The sequence below is a fragment of the Necator americanus genome, chromosome I (assembly GCF_031761385.1).
Source record: "Necator americanus strain Aroian chromosome I, whole genome shotgun sequence".
Lineage (NCBI taxonomy): Eukaryota > Metazoa > Nematoda > Chromadorea > Rhabditida > Ancylostomatidae > Necator > Necator americanus.
The window spans coordinates 6102294-6118457 of NC_087371.1; the positions used below are offsets into that span (position 1 = coordinate 6102294).

At 39.8% G+C, this 16164-nt stretch overlaps 1 protein-coding gene across 2 annotated transcripts; it reads left to right on the plus strand.

Annotated features, from left to right (window-relative positions):
* Positions 1-4225: 4225 nt before the first annotated feature.
* Positions 4226-15216, plus strand: RB195_004686 (uncharacterized protein; the record flags this gene model as incomplete). 2 transcript variants are annotated; one of them, XM_064182638.1, is made up of 15 exons in its annotated part: positions 4226-4320; positions 4503-4617; positions 4683-4770; positions 6299-6384; positions 7677-7773; positions 8162-8218; positions 8303-8399; positions 8451-8547; positions 9967-10051; positions 10355-10476; positions 10547-10650; positions 10917-10989; positions 12588-12711; positions 12774-12809; positions 15056-15216. In XM_064182638.1, the coding sequence occupies 15 exons, from the start codon at positions 4226-4228 to the stop codon at positions 15214-15216; spliced, it is 1437 nt and encodes a 478-aa protein (XP_064033905.1). The 2 variants fall into 2 exon arrangements, with proteins under 2 accessions (XP_064033905.1, XP_064033906.1); XM_064182639.1 differs by lacking the exons at positions 4226-4320; positions 6299-6384; positions 7677-7773; ... (2 more) ...; positions 10355-10476; positions 10547-10650 and having other exon boundaries at positions 4504-4617.
* Between the last annotated feature and the right edge of the window lie 948 nt (positions 15217-16164).

A 16164-nucleotide genomic window follows, 5' to 3' on the forward strand; every position in this document is an offset into this window, starting at 1 on the left:
CAACCTAAAAGTCCTAAAATTTGAGAGCTAAATAGAGGTGCGAAAGAACTTTTTTTTAAACAAAGAGAAAAACTAATTAAGAGAGGTTTTCCACTACAATACTATTTATTCTTAACACATATGTTTGTTGTCATTTCCGTGTGACTAAGAAGATGACGAAGAAGGTGATCAAATAAACACAATATATTCATATCGGCAAACATATCATCACGTTCACTCATACACACAGAAAAGCGCAAAGATCCACTGAGAATGTTTCGGTGAAGATTTCCATGTGATGATGTTTAATTCATGACAATTGGTGATAATTTACCACGAAAAAAATTGTGAAAACATCGGTGAGAGATAAAAAATTCTCGGAGGAATTCTGAAGAATTATGGAAGAAAACTAAAATGGAAATGCTTATATCGCTCGGAATTGAGCGAAAAGATTGGAATTAACTGATCTATTTTGAGAAACTTTGAAAAAAAAGTCACGCAATCATTCCTAAACGAGGTCTAAACTGTGTAGTCAGGTTAAAGCTCGTGAGAATTCTACAATTTTTTCTTCTTTGATCAGTTCAGTAATTTTTATTGTGGTGACCATGAAATGAATTAGATGAACATTCTTTACCTTCTCCGAGGATACGATTTTTTAAATTTATTTTGAATATTTTGATTTTACATATATTACGCATTTATTTGAATTTATTCTACTGAAGGGATTTGCATTTGAATCCTGCTTCAATCGATCGCTGCTTTGATTACGGTGTTTCTAAGATTAACAGAAGGGACAAAATAAAACAATTTTGCTTATTAATGAAAGACTTAGGGGTACATTAATCCCTACAGTACGAGAGAAAATGTTTTTAATCACCATAATTTTACACTTTTATAATTTTATATTAGTTTTCAGTCAAACGGATACGGGAATATATCCCAGGGACATTTACAGCGATATTTGTGATTTTGATTTCATCTCCATCTAATTTCCATACTTTAAACTATCGTCCAAGAAAAAAACGTGGGGAAAAAACCAATGACGATTTTTTTTATTTTGTTCTTAGGAGTTTTCAAATATAGGAAAAATACGTGAATCTCCCCGCAAGGTTACTGTAGGTCATTCGACAATGATCTCCATTCGAGATCATCGACCAACGGATCGTTCCTTTGTTTATTTTATAGCTTATATGTATGTTCCGAGAACATTCAAGATATGTACATACGTTTCGAAGGAATTCGTCGTCACCTTCGTTATTTGTCCTGAATTCCTTGAAAATCGTCCAGGAACGAGAAGAATCACCAGCGTGATCCTCTCGCTGGAGCGCGTAATCGCGCGCTCATTCTGTCCGCTTCAAGTTCCCACATTGAATTGTCATCGAGAGATCACGTTGTTTGATTTGGACTCAACCACTCGATTTTAGGTCTCCTTACAATCAACACTTACATTTATGGTAATTTTCCATTTCCGAAGGATTTTTTTTCGCTACGCACTATTGTCGTTGTTGTTGATGGAGATGGTAGATCGTAATATGGCACGTTTTTTTTATGGCTTTTTTTTCCCCGCCATCAAACTGTTTTGAAGTGGAAACTCCGTTGGAACAACATCTGCTATATATGTTTACCCATTCCGGGAATTTATAACCATCCTCCATAGTGTCCTGCAAAGACTCGTACCCTTAACTTTTCCTCTCTTCTTTTTTTTCGAGTTGATCTTTCTGAATAAAAGTATTTGAATTAATTTTGTTTTGAATTGTTCATAATCCAAAATCGTGATTATTTATCTAGAATTGAACGTTCTTTTCCTTATTTTATGACCGCTACGACGATGTTTAGGTTATTCTAGAACCTTTTTTAAAGTGTTTAAAGAAAAATTTCTTCTGTACTTTGTATGCTTCATGAATTTTACAGTAGATATCCGCATAGGACTTTATTTGCACAGATAGCGATGAGCCTCGGTTAGGGCAAGATTCCACGAAACATTGATTTTAGCGGCGATCCTAATGCTTCAAATGTCATGTTTCGATTTTCGTTTATTTCAAAAATCCTACCCTCCATTAATCAATACTTGGGTTCTACTTGCTCTTAAATTATTACAAAAAGACTTTTTTCGAAGAATTTTCATCCCCATCATTTTCATTTTCATTTAACCTCAACCGGACCTTGATCCGGTTATTTTTTCTTTCCCTTTCTTCGCATCGTTTATAGCAAAAAAATAACTCTTGCTGATTTTATCCACACTTTGTTTTATAAATGTATGTGGTTATACTTGAATGATAAAGGTAGTAGACGCCTTCCGGTGAAAATTCGATAGAAATTTCTGAGTAAGTAAAATGATAAATAAAGTAAAGTCATCACTTGGATGCGCCAAAACAGTTTTTTTTTACTGCAATTTGTAATCGTTGAGATTTTGGAATGGAGAAAATGGCCTATACATTGACTTACGAGGGCCATCCGATGATCGAGTCAGGATTTTTAACCTCCTAGACAGGTCTGGTACCCAACTGATCGACTCCGGAGGGATGACAGGCTTGGATGGCAGTAGGACGGTTTCGAGCCATTGACCGTGTGATTACAACGGACCTCCTCTAACCGACTCCACCCTCATCCACCTCATAATTCTGAGCAAGGACCTTAAAGGCATCACCCCACGAATCTGGGGCAGTGCGGGTTTCAGGTGGGTATGCCTATACTTGGTCGTAGATTATGAAGAGGGAGTGATTCCTCCATTTCTTCCTAATTCCCGTAGAAAACGGCCCGTAAGATGCGGCGCGTGCACAGGGCTGGCGCGCTCCAATCGAACTCGTTGTAGGAAGTAGCGCGCCGGCCCACTCAAAGCCGTATCGTCTGAGTCGTTTTTTTTTACTCTCTTCTCTTCTCTCCATAACCTACGACTATGTACAGGCATAGCCCACTTGAAACTCACACCACCCTAGATTCGTGGGTTGATGCTTTTAAATGGTGTTGTTGTCATCGGAAATCGTAACAACTGATCCTAACTTGACAGAAATTTATTTAGGTAAAACAGAAACGACCAATAGAACATGGTATGAACTGTACCCATGGTATTTTCCGTCAATCTGTTATTTGACAACTGGCGCATGATGTTCCTTCCACATTTTCCCACTGCAAGCAATTTTAGTACGGTAACTACCGTAAAGAGAGAACTTTACTCACCGATCGCACATTAAGCCGTGTATATGAGCGTCTAATTCCTTCCAAAATGCATGAGACAGGGGTACGGACGGTCACAAATGTTCGGGTAAGAATTGATTTCACATAGGGCTTCACTGAAATCGTATCCAAGCATCCGTCGATGTTTTCTGTTTGTTTTTCACTGATGTTCCCCTATGGATCTTTTTTATTGATCCCCAGAAACATCGAAGTCGAATTTCGCCAAATTCGAAACACATCCCTCTTGTTTTTTTTTTTTTTTGCAACGATCAAGTAAATCTTCATGCACCTTTTTTGGCCCCGTTTCATCCTCATCCACTAACTTCGTCTTCTGGAAATTTCTGTATTACCGTAGCATACCAAACGTACCTGGACTAATCGGTTAAATAATATTAATTTTCGTGGTCGGGTGGTCCTTGAGCGTATTAAAGCGCTTTTATAAAACAAACAAACACTACTGCTAAGAAAATCTATAAAAACCTGGTAAAATCACTGGGAAGAAGCAAAAGTTGACTAACATCCATAACAATATAGTAGTGTAGTTTTTCCAAATTTTTCTTTCTATTGTTTTTCTGAAATAATCCAGGAAAACTCATTGCTGCTTGGAAGCTGTCCTCATCCACCAACTTCCACTATTGGAAGCTGGAAATTAAAATACTTTAAATTCTCAGATTTCTATCTGGTATCTGCTCAGATGTAGGTTAAATAATGTTAATTTTTTGTTTGATGAGGCTCTCTGTGCTTATTGAATAGCTTCAAAATGTTAAGCAGTAGATTCGGGAATTGTTAGGTTATGTCTGTGGAAAACCAGAAACACAGAAGAAGACACACAAGACTCTCCCTCCTCCCCTCCCCCCTCCCAAGAAAATATTTTAAAACAAGCTACGAGTGATAAACATCTGTGGTACTGTAATGGCGTCCGCAGCGATTACAATTTTTTCGCAGGCGAAGCGAGATATCCGGAAAGCGCACAACATCTCCTCCAAGTGTTCTCGTATCGTGAGAATCGAGGTGGGATCCACAGAGAAAAAATCCCACAATACCCGTCCGCTTCGTTTCCCGCTTCGTGCGCATGGATCATGCTCAACCACAATTTCGGGGCGAAGTGAAAGAGGGGCATAGAAGCGGTGGAACGCATCGTATTTCTACCGCGTCCAGGATACCAAGGTAATTTAGTGTTCATATCTGACCTGTGTTCACCATCCTAGCACCGTGACCTCATTTCCACGAGTTACTTGAGAAACTTGAGCTTAGAATTTCATCTTTGTTACGTTCTATGCCTGAATTCCTCATTTTCGTGTTGTTGAGCACCGTTTCTGGTTCCTCCCACCTCAAAAATACTTCTTAAGGATGGTTTTCGCTGAAATCGTGGGCACATTATCGTTTCTGCATCCACAAGCAGACGATGACATCTCGGATCGCCTGCATTACTATTACACCACGACATTTCTACTTCTAACGGCGGTAAATATTCGATTAAAGCTTTTCAATTGAATGATTTGATTGAAGCGGATTGCAAATGATTTTAGGTGCTTATAAGTATTAAAATGTTTGGAGGACGACCAATTGAGTGTTGGTTACCGGCTGAATATAAGAGTAGCTGGGAAGATTACACAGGTATGATGAGCTTTGATATATTCGTAGGTCAAAGTATATTATAGTATCTTTTGTAGTATAATGTCTTCATATATCATTAATTCCACAGATGGAGAGGAGATTTCTTCCAGAAAACTTGTAGGACTCCGCCTTGTTATCCGAAAAAAGGTCGACCGACAAAAATATGAGGTGACCTCATGTCATCCCAAGCGACGCTTTCAACGAAAAACTTCTGGAATACCTCAGTATAATCTGAACACCCTGAACACTAGTATAATTTGACTCAATCGGGGAGCGACGGTTACGGTATAACGCGGCTATCTGCGTCTTCGCCGGGAGGGGAGGGGGTCGTCCTCAAACAGCAACAAATATCCGAGCTCATCCTGTTCGATCTTCAGCTTCAGAGGTCGCATAGAATCTACCCATCCGTCGCTATTCCATAAACGGCAACGGAACTTTACGTCTCGACTGAACTGCATGCTAACGCGAAGTATCCTCAGATCTTCTTTTAGCGCCTCCGTCCAGAGCTTTCTCTTGTGATCAGGAGGCCTTTTCCAGGTTGAGTCTAGGAGCATCCCGAGGATGGCTTGGACAAGACGATCAGACGATCTCCCAGAACACTAGTATATTTATTGTAAAGTTGATTATAACCTCAAAATTGTAAATCAGGTCCAGGAAATCTGGACCGGAGAAAAAACACAAGTCATAAGTTCGACTCATTAGCTTTGTATGAGATTCGACTAACAGTTAAAGGCATCACCCCACGAATCTGAGGTGGTACGGATTTCAGGTGGAGTATTCGTATACGACATAGTAGATTATGGAGAGGAGGTGATTCCGTTCATTTCTTTCTAATTGCAATAAAAAAACGACCCAGAAGATGCGGCACGTGCACGAGGCTGGCGCGCTCCAATCAAACTCGTTGTAGAAAGTAGCGCGCCGAAACACCCGAAGCCGTATCGTCCGGGCTGTTTTTTACGGGAATTAGGAAGAAATGGACGGGATCATCCCTCTCTCCATAATCTACGATCCCGTACACGAATACTCCACCTGAAATCCTTACCACCTCAGATTCGTGGGGTGATGCCTTTAAGAAATTAGTACAATAGTTATTGTATTTATTAATGTTCGCTCTCATCCAAGTGCTACAAATCCGGACGTTTGCAGACACTCTCCCTCTCATTGTTTATGAAGAAGAACATCTGGAATTTCTTCCAAATGATTGAATGAAATTTACATTTCTAATTGGGGAATAAAATTTTAGAATGGGAACTTTCCTGTCTCTGCCTTCCTGAGATCAAATGCCATTGCTACTGAGCACAGTACAGTAGCGATAATTGCATTTCCTTTCCAAATTTCCAAATTTTTTTCGTCCAATTACGATCGTGAAACACATTTTTTCGCATGAAATATAAACTGAGCAAACATAAATCAGACTACTTTTTGGGCAGTTGAATTCTTTTCTTTTTCCATTTGAAAAATAGCTAGAATTTCCATACTTTCTTTACTAACTCATGTTTATTTAATGTTTTATTTCAACCATTTCCAGAAATGTACTGCTGGGCCCGAAACACCTATTTTGCACCATTTGACGATGAATTTTTACCGGAGGTTCAAGACAGAGGAAAAACTATGGTTAGCTGATTTTCTTTGACATTATTTGTGGGGAGATTGTGATTGGCATAAAATAAACAAATAAATAAATATATGTATAAGTATAAAAGATAAAGTGTCTGGCGTTGATTAATCCGCTTGGGATGCACCACCACTTTCACTTCGATTCCGGATAGTTTGAGGTTTACGAACGTGTAACTAGCCAATACAGTCACCAGCAGGGGCAAACCGATGTGTCAGGTCACTGTTTTTACCCTCCAAAAAATTCGGGTACCACGAATGGGTGAAACCCTTGGTTGGCAGTAGGACGGATTCGAGCCTCCGATCGATCGATCGTGTAGAGCGGAACCTCCTACCGACTGCGCTACACCCTCTTATGATTAGAGTTAATGTGGTCATATTCTTTCTGAAGAGAAAGAGCACTCCGTCTTCTTTCATAATTGATGGATTTATCATGAAAGAATGAAAATTAATTTCTGGAAATGAAGAAGAAAAACCAAAAGTATTTGTAGTAAGAGAAAAAATAAAGAAAAACCATAAGCAATTGTATTTGTAAGCAAAGTTATTGTAAATACTACAACTGTAATATCTAACCACGATGTCATATAACTTAGAGTAGAATCGGCACACGGAATTAAAGGCATCACCCCACGGATCTGAGGTAGTACGGATCTCAGGTGGAGAATTCCTATACGGGGATCGTAGATTATGGAGAGGGAGGTGATTCCGTTAATTCTTCCTAATTGCCGTAAAAACGACTTCAAGCGATCCCGCGCGCTATTTTCTACAACGAGTTCGATTGGAGCGCGCAAGCCTTGTGCACGCGCCGCATCTTCCAAGCCGTTTTTTACAGCAATTATGAAGAATTAACGGAATCACCACCCTCTCTATAATCTACGATCCCGTATAGGAGTACTCCACCTGAGATCCGTACCACCTCAGATTCGTGGACTGATGCCTTTAAGCCTTGATCTTCTCGTTTTTTCTGTTTTTTTTTTTTTTTGCTTATGCGCTCTCTTTCGTTTTTTTTTTGTTCTTCTTGACAGAACATTGAGCATAGTGTGTAAAGAAACAAATAAACGAATGAATAATCAGCAAAATATTACTTCAAAAATCGCCATCGCTTTCACTGGAAATCACGTACAGTAAGAATAAAACGCTGAGCCGCACATTTCGCCCAATCCCACCCAGTCAAAACTCCTGTACGAGTCACATCAGCTCCCGGTCTTGGGCATGCGTACTATTTTCAATGATACATTAGCTGATAACACTATTTAATGACTTTTATTTTATAAAATGGAATTTTTTTACAGGTCTCCTACTATCAATGGGTCCCTTTCTTTTTGGTCGTTGTAGCTTTTATGTTCTATTCACCATGTCTTTTATGGCGAATACTCTACGATAAATCTGGTAAGGCATTTTTTCCCGAAGATTCTATTCAAATCATTGGGTTTTCGTAGAGTAAATGGTGGTAAGTCTTTCATTTGTCACAAAAGGATTGGTGATCTAAGACCTAGGAAGATGTAATTCTGATATTATCCCTAGGACAGTCGCAAACTCACTCATATACTGGTTTATAAGGTTTATAGCCTTGTTGGAGCGAATTATTATTATGTGTAGATAGTTTTTTAGTTCAATGATTAATTAGGAAGTATCGAGTTTGATAAGTTGTACACGAGGTTGTTAAATAAATTTATTATCTAACGTTTCGCCTTCTTCAGAGCCTGAAATGATTAATTACAGTTTGAAATTTAGTTAGGAAAAGTTCCGTTTCTCAAAAAAAAATTATTTCTTTCAGGTATTCGACTTAAGGACATTATGAGTTTTGCCAACGACAAATCGAATGTTCAACCAGGTTAGATCAAAAACCTCAAATTATAATAAATAAAACAAGCCATACAGTTTAAAAAAATCCCTCCTAATATTTTTTCCATCAAAGCATCTCGTCGAGCGAATATCAACGGATTGGCAATGCATTTATCGTCAGTGTTCAAGCATCGATTCCGATTCGGATCAACTCATCCGTATCACCATAGGTAGGATAATAGATCTGAGGGCACAAAGGAAAATCCTCACTAAATGTTTAGAATCTTCAAATTTCTCAACCTACGTTTCTACGAAGCCTACCTCACCTTTCTCTATCTAGGGATCAAGTTGCTCTTTTTAATTAATGTGCTTGTACAGGTACTTTTTTCCCTCGTAAAAAAATTCTGTCGTTAACGGCATCAGCCCACGAATCTGAGGTGATGCGGGTTTCAGGTGGGCTATGCCTATACGGAGTCGTGTATTGTAGATAGAAGGAGATTTCTTCCTAACTGCCGTAAAAAAGGCCCGGAAGATACGGATTCCAGCGTTTCGGGGCGCTATGTTCTACAACGAGTTTGATTGGAGCGCGCCAGCCTTGTGCACGCGCCCCTCATAACCCACCTGAAACCCACACCAGGCCAGATTCGTGGAATGATGCCTTTAAGAAATCGCTTTCAAGGTTTAATATCAGCTAAAGACATAGGACAAACTAAGCTTTTTTCTTATGTGGTTTTTCAAGCCTGGATCAACTCGGTTTTTCCAAAGGATTTAGGACTCAGGATTTAGGTCGTTAATAAAGAATACTTTCATGCAGTATAAGATATTCTAGCAAAAAAAATCTTGTTTCTCTTTAGATGGGAGACAAAAAGGTAAATGATAAAGTAACTGGCTTTAATCTATAGCTTTGAGATGCCCCAATGCGTCCACTTCGATTCAGAATCGTTCACTCACGGGGGTTTGCCGGTGTATTAAAGGCAGTGCGTCACCAAACTGACGTGGGTAGGAACTTTAAGGGTAAATGTAGAGTTTGGGTTGTATAATAGATTACGGAAACAAGCGCTGAACCTCCCCAATCGTCGTGAAAGATGGTATCCTTTCCTACAAAATCAGCTGAAACGCATCCCCTTTGCGCACGCGCCGCGTCTACGAACGAGCGGTCAAAGATCGATTATGTCTCCTCAGCAGCGTATTTAAGTAAAATCAATGGATGGTCTGCTAAGGGTCAGGGAGCGTGCACAATGGTGTGCATTCTAACGTATCGTAGGAACGTAGGAACGGAAGCAGTTCCCACGTACGTTTCTTTTGGATGACTACAGAGAATTGAACAGGACTACGTTCAATTCTGTAATCCACAAACCAAACACTACGTTTTCCCTTTAGGGTTTTCGTACTAGTATGCGTATCAATTTTGTGATACACTGCCTTTAAGTCACTGTTTTTAACCACCCAGACAAATCTAGTACCAATTTGTCGATCCGATAGAAATGAAAAACATGATCGGCTCTGGGGCAATTTCGAACCACCGACCTAACATTCATAGCGTAATCTCTTGCGAACTGCGCTAAATCCACAGATGCGGCATTGACAATGTCATATTTCATGAAATCCTCTTAGACGAATTTAAAACAGGTAACTTATTTCGACAACGATAGAGACCTGACAACATAGGATCATAATAAAATCAAAACTTTTTAAAAATTCAGAAAGAAAATAACAAAATAAGATCTAGGTATATATGATATATGACACTAAATTGTAAAATCTACGCTATAATAATGATTTTATACGCTTTCCTAGATGATTCTTCTAAGCCGTTTTCTGCAAACGAACTCACAAGGCTTCTATGGATACGGTATCCTTTGGGACTTAGTCACAGGTCAAGGTTGGTGAATACAAATGTTTTCAAAATACTACAGAAACGGAAGGGCTTTTCTTAACAAGGAAATGAAAATTCTCCTAACAAATATAGTCGCCGCCTACTGTGTTCAACCGGGCGACCGCGACGCACCTACCGCGCCGCACCCACCGCGACGCATCTCTGGGCCTACTAGGTTGAACATATCCGTAATTGACTCTATCGTAGAGTAAGAGAAGAAATATTACTTCCCATACTCAGCATAATTCCAAGACTCGGCGACTTTTGTGGCATAAATTTGAATTTCTGAGAAACATGATTTTTTTTGAGGCTGGACAGAGTCTCCAAATTTCCCTGTGGTCACCTACTGCGACATGGAAATACGGATTCTCGGGAATATCCAGCGGCATACCGTGCAATGTGTGCTCGTGATTAATATTTTCACCGAAAAGGTAGTTGAGAGGAACCCATAGGGAGTTTTTTTCCTCCCTGCAGAACTGAGAAACGAACGTATACTTTCAGATTTTTCTTCTACTTTGGCTCTGGTACACATTATTAGCGTTAATATCTTTTGGTAGCATAATGTCTTGGATATTCTCGTCATTACCATTCGAGCAACGGAGAAGGTCGGTTCTTTGGCGACCAGTGAGAGGAAATCTCTAGGTTGTTGATCAAGGAACAGTGCACATACGTACCTATTTACAAGTTAGCGGGTCGTTAAAAAAAATAAGATTTCTTTGGATTAAATTAAAAATAACGACCAGCTTTTCACTTAGAATGATCCATCGAATAAACAATTTTGAGAGAAAAATAAATACTTTCCTTTTCATCTCCCACGATTTGACTACATAGAGGAGGTTCTCCTTCTGCCCGAAAATTGGTAAATTTTTAGGTTTATTGCACGTCGATTAGAACTTGCCGATATATCCTTCAAACAACGTAATTTTACTCTTGAATTGGATGAAGTAAGTTTCTTTCATATTTCAATTTACGGACAATTACAGTAACATTGTACATGTGCCTAGAAAGAGAAATTTTTCCCAGTAGATAAGGATAATTTCGACTGCGTTAGTCCAACATGGGCTGATTTAGCAGTTGACAGAAAAAAATGAATCCGTCACTACGCTAACACGAGGAACAATCTATGAGGGAATTTTTTTCCAATTTTTTTTCTATTTCACCAAAGAAAAGTTGTATAAATGGCAAACAATGGAGAATTGTGATGTTTATTGGTCTAAATATAAACAGAAATTAAATCAGCATAAAAAAACCTAAAAACCTTTTTAATAGGAAAGAAATGCTGTCTCAAATAACATGTTGAATAGTGCTAAACTCTTCTTTTCTATGTGTGAGTTGAAATTTTAGAAAAAAAAACCCAAAAACTGATGCATTCACCTACGGAGTTCAGTCAAAACGACCCTGAAGCACAGCGCCGTTGCATAAACGGCGCAGTGGAGCTAGCGATGTTGCGATCGACGTGGGACCCGTCACTAACTTTATTCGATGAACAGCAATTAGTGGTGCCAGCAACGGTTCCACCGATATCCCAGCCGTTGGCTCCACCGCACCGTTTCGAGCATCCGATTGCACTGATCTTCTGAGCAGCTTCAGATTCCTGTTTACCCAACCAAATCATTTCCGCTTAACAACGTGTGGTCATCTCGACAACTTAAAGGCATCATCCCACGAATATCGGGTGGTACGGATTTTAGGTGGAGAGTTCCTATACAGGGTCGTAGATTATGAAGAGGAGAGTGATTCCGTCCATTTCTTTCTAATCGCCGTAAAAAACGGTCTGGAAGATGCGGCGCGTGCACAAGGCTGGCGCGCTCCAATCGAACTTGTAGAAAATAGCGCGCCGGAACGCCTGAAGCCGTATCTTCCGGGCCGTTTTTTACGGTAATTAGAAATGAATGGACAGAATCACCCTTCTCTTCATATACTACGACTCCGTGTACGCATAACCCACCTGAAACCCGCACCACTCCAGATTCGTGAGGTGATGCCTTTAACGAAGAGATTCAGAATTCACATTAAATGATCTAAAGGAGCCAGTCTTAGCGTATGGTGTCTCTATTAGCGGAAGTTCTGAACCGGCGACATGGTTCAGAAATTCTGTTCTACCGTTATTTTCAAACGTGTGCCTTGAAAACTACTTTAAGGCCTCCCCCCCCCAAAAAAAAACAGAAAAACAAAAAAAAAAAACAAAAAAACCAACCTAAACCTTAGAGCCTTAAAGAATACTGATTGTTCCAACGTCCTTCCTGCATTTCTCATTTGTTTCAGATAAATAACGTGGAACAATTCTAATGGGAGTTTTCGGCTTCTGTACTACCAGCACAAAGTAACCGTTAGCGGTTGCAATTCTGGAAAGCCTTAATGACGTACAAACATAACTATAAAATATCTTTTGAATGATATATAGGTCATTTAGATATGATTGAAGTGGAATCAGAGAAAGTCGATGTTGTCAGAGGATCCGATTAGTTTTGACTAACCCTCACAATCCACGAAATAATGGAACTTCGCATTCGCATTTTCTCTAAGAAATTTACTTTTGCAGTTCGTACGCGATTACGTGAAGATGGATGGCGTGTTTGTACTGCGAATGATCACCATTCATTCTGGAGTATTGATTTGTACGGAAGTAGTTGACACAATGTGGGATCAATTCCTAGCTGAACAAGGTGAGCTTTTCACATGTTGTCTCGCTAGCACACCTAAAGTGAATGTAGATAAGGACTTTTAGGACACAAAGTGATCACCGCATTGTTGGGCGAACATCGTAAGTGCTTCATGATAGAGAAACTAGATCCGCGAGTAGAAGAAGACATACCATCCACTCAAGCGCAATGGAATATTTGGAAAACAGCAGTTCCTACAGTTTCCCGCGTTGCGCCCTCCCATATAATAAAGAGTAGAGAAGCGACAAAGCAAACGACACAAGAAGCTTTCAAACTTTTTGTCGCGCGCGCAACCTCAATACGGGAACAGACGACAGACACAATTCGTTGCCGTGCGGCGATTTAAACGCAGAGCTGCTTTGTTGCGCGTGACTTTTTGCAACGGGTCTCGACGACACCCTCGCCTCGCTGAGGACCTCGTCCCTTACTGCCTATCGGGGCACTCCGAATTGATCTTCGACGAATCGCAGGGAGGAGGCGGCGCAAGGGGCGGAGCGTTGCAATAGATGGCGATGTACAAAACAGCATTCTGGAGGCGGCTGTTTGCAGTGATTCAGGGAGAGATGAGCGGAACCACCCAAGTTTCTATAATCTACGACCCCGTATACAGATACTCCACCTGAAATCCGTACCACCCCAGATTCGTGGTAAGCTGCCTTTAAATAAAATGGTAAAAACCGATTTACAAGAATCATAGGCCAATAATATTAAGTATAGTCGTCGTATAAAATGTTGCATCACTGTGATGCATCGTTTCAATGCTGAGGGCGTGCGCTGGCTGCCCTCAACAGATATTTTTCCCTTTATATTCTATAGGTCATTTTTTATCGATAATTGCTGTACACACGAATGCAATATTTATGTCCTAAAACTTGGAACCAAACCTCCATAGATAGTAATGGTCTAGATGAACAGTGAAACACAAACACTGGAGGCAAAAATGGCACCTCGTAAGCGCAAACAGGAATAGAACACAGAGACTGGAAGCACAATAAAAGAAATCAAAATTCAAATGGAACATAAAAGAATATAAAATATGTGTGCAAAAATATTAGAAGATGCAAGCATCGAAACGTCTCCATATAATCGAAGCCGCAGATGCGCTTATAACCACAATTTTCCAACAAACACCCAACTGTGGGTAAAAGTTGGGGTGATTCCGTCATTCTCCTAATTGCCGTAAAAAACGGCCCGGAAGATGCGGCGCGTGCACAAGACAAACGCGCTCCAATCGAACCCGTTGTAGAAAATAGCGCGCCGGAACACTTGAAGCCGTCTCTTCCGGGCCGTTTTTTTACGGTAATTAGGAAGAAATGGACGGAATCATCCTCCTCCCCATAATCTACGACCCCGTTTACGAATACTCCACCTGAAATTCGTACCACTCCAGATTCGTGGGGTGATGCCTTTAACGTGATTTCCTATAGAAAAGGTTGACTATATGTAAAATTTACAGATAAGGTATTGTATACAAACATAACAATGCGAAACATATATATGATCAAGCTGATCTCTTGCTTTTCCGATCGTGTCTTCCTCTTCTCGATATAAATTGCCAGATTCGTCATCTTTCACTTGATCCTGTTCCATCCCTCATATTCGTAACAATAAGAAATCCTGAGACACTTTTTTCCATTAGTTTACAGTTTTTCTGATATTTTCGCATCTCCTCAAAGACTTATTAATGAGAGTTCGCAGAAATTAGAGTTCTGTTCCATTTCTTGCGCAATTTTGCATAGTTGTTTTTCTTCAAAATGTATTTCGAGAAATTTTACCACAAGGACGCTAACCGCTCACAGTTACACAAAGAAATTAAGGAAGAATTCAACTCCCATAAAAACCTTATAGGCGACCTAACAGCAAAACAAACGAAAAAATGCATTTTAAAAAAATGCTTTGCAAAGACTATGTAACTTAAAACATTGACTATTTACGAGAAAAAGTGTAAGGGACTAATGGGAAATAAGAAAAAAAGGATAGGAGAATTTTTTTAACGGAGAAATCATATGTTCCTTCGTCCACCGAGGAGTCACGCTCCTACGATCGATCGCGATGCGTACTCGACTGCGACAGGAAGGAGGCAGAGGGATAATTTGTCAGGGAAATGAATTGCGCGAATTGTGGATGTCAAATGAAGCTATCAAATCAGGCGGATAGTGAAGTCGAGAAGACGGTTTTTTTTTTCAGGAATTTTACGATAGCCCCTTAGAGTTCCTTTTCCATGAGATCACTTCAAAAAAGGGCAAGAAACAAGAAAAACTCTCAGATAACTGAATCCAGAGAGAGTTCAGTCACATGTAATACTGTGCTCTTTGTATACTTTTTCCTTTAAAAATGCTCATTTCAGCAGTCAAAGAGGAATACAAGGACGAGCGTTCACCTTCTGCCGGTGGTCAATCAATGGAGATTCCAACTCGACGAAAAACATCGGTGCTGGTCCCGTTGATGTCACGAGAGGATCTCACACAGATTACAGATCACATGCTTCGGCCGCCTAGTGGAATGTGATGTTGTTTTGTTTTTCTGCACCAATGCGCATACATCGTTTTTGTTGTCATTGATTACACCAAACGTAATATTAGAGGTCATTTTTTTTTAGGACAAAGAAAGAAAAAAAGAAAGAGAGGGCGAGAGAGAGAGAGAGAAAGAAGGAAAGATTTTCTTCGGTGACTGAGAAGTGTATAGACGTAATCCTAAACAGAGAATTGAAGAGTTGTGTAGGAAAAGAAAGAAATACTTCACTTTCGTTAAATTAGAGTGACGTCTCCAGGGACATTAGGAATACTTACTGAACCATCTGATTCACCTTCACCAAATAACGGTTAATGGATAACGTGGGTGCTTGAAATCCTACTATTTCCTTTCTTTGCTTTTCTAAATACCCTAACATGTTAGCTCTAAAATAACGTTACTTCTAACTTTAGAATAATATTTTTTTATGGTAGTATCGAAAGCCTGTCAACCTCATTCATGGAAAGCGATTTTTTTAAAAATATTATTTCACTTTCTAATTGTTTAACAGCAGTGGACTGAGGAGAATTGGACCACGGTAGTTCTGCTTTCCCGGGTGACCACCATATGAATCACATTGAATGAGGACGGGACCCAAGAAGGTGTGCCAGTTGCCGAGAGCGCGTACGATCGGCTGCGTGCGCGTTGCGGTCGTCCGAGTAAACAAAAGCGCCTAGTGACTTTTCTTACCAATTGCATCTCTGGAATAACAGCAAAGGAGTAAGCATTAGCTAGCATAAACACTATATTAAAATTACGATGTAAGAATGAACACAACCAAAGTAATGAGATATGAAAACAGTTTTCGGAGCAGAATTTTCTTCTCCGTCCTTGATCCTGTGGAAGGTTCCGGCGAGAAAGTCCATATATCCAAAACTAGGAGTTAGCAAAACTCTGGCAGTTGCCCAAAAATAAACATACGTTTTCATGATTCCTCTATTTTCC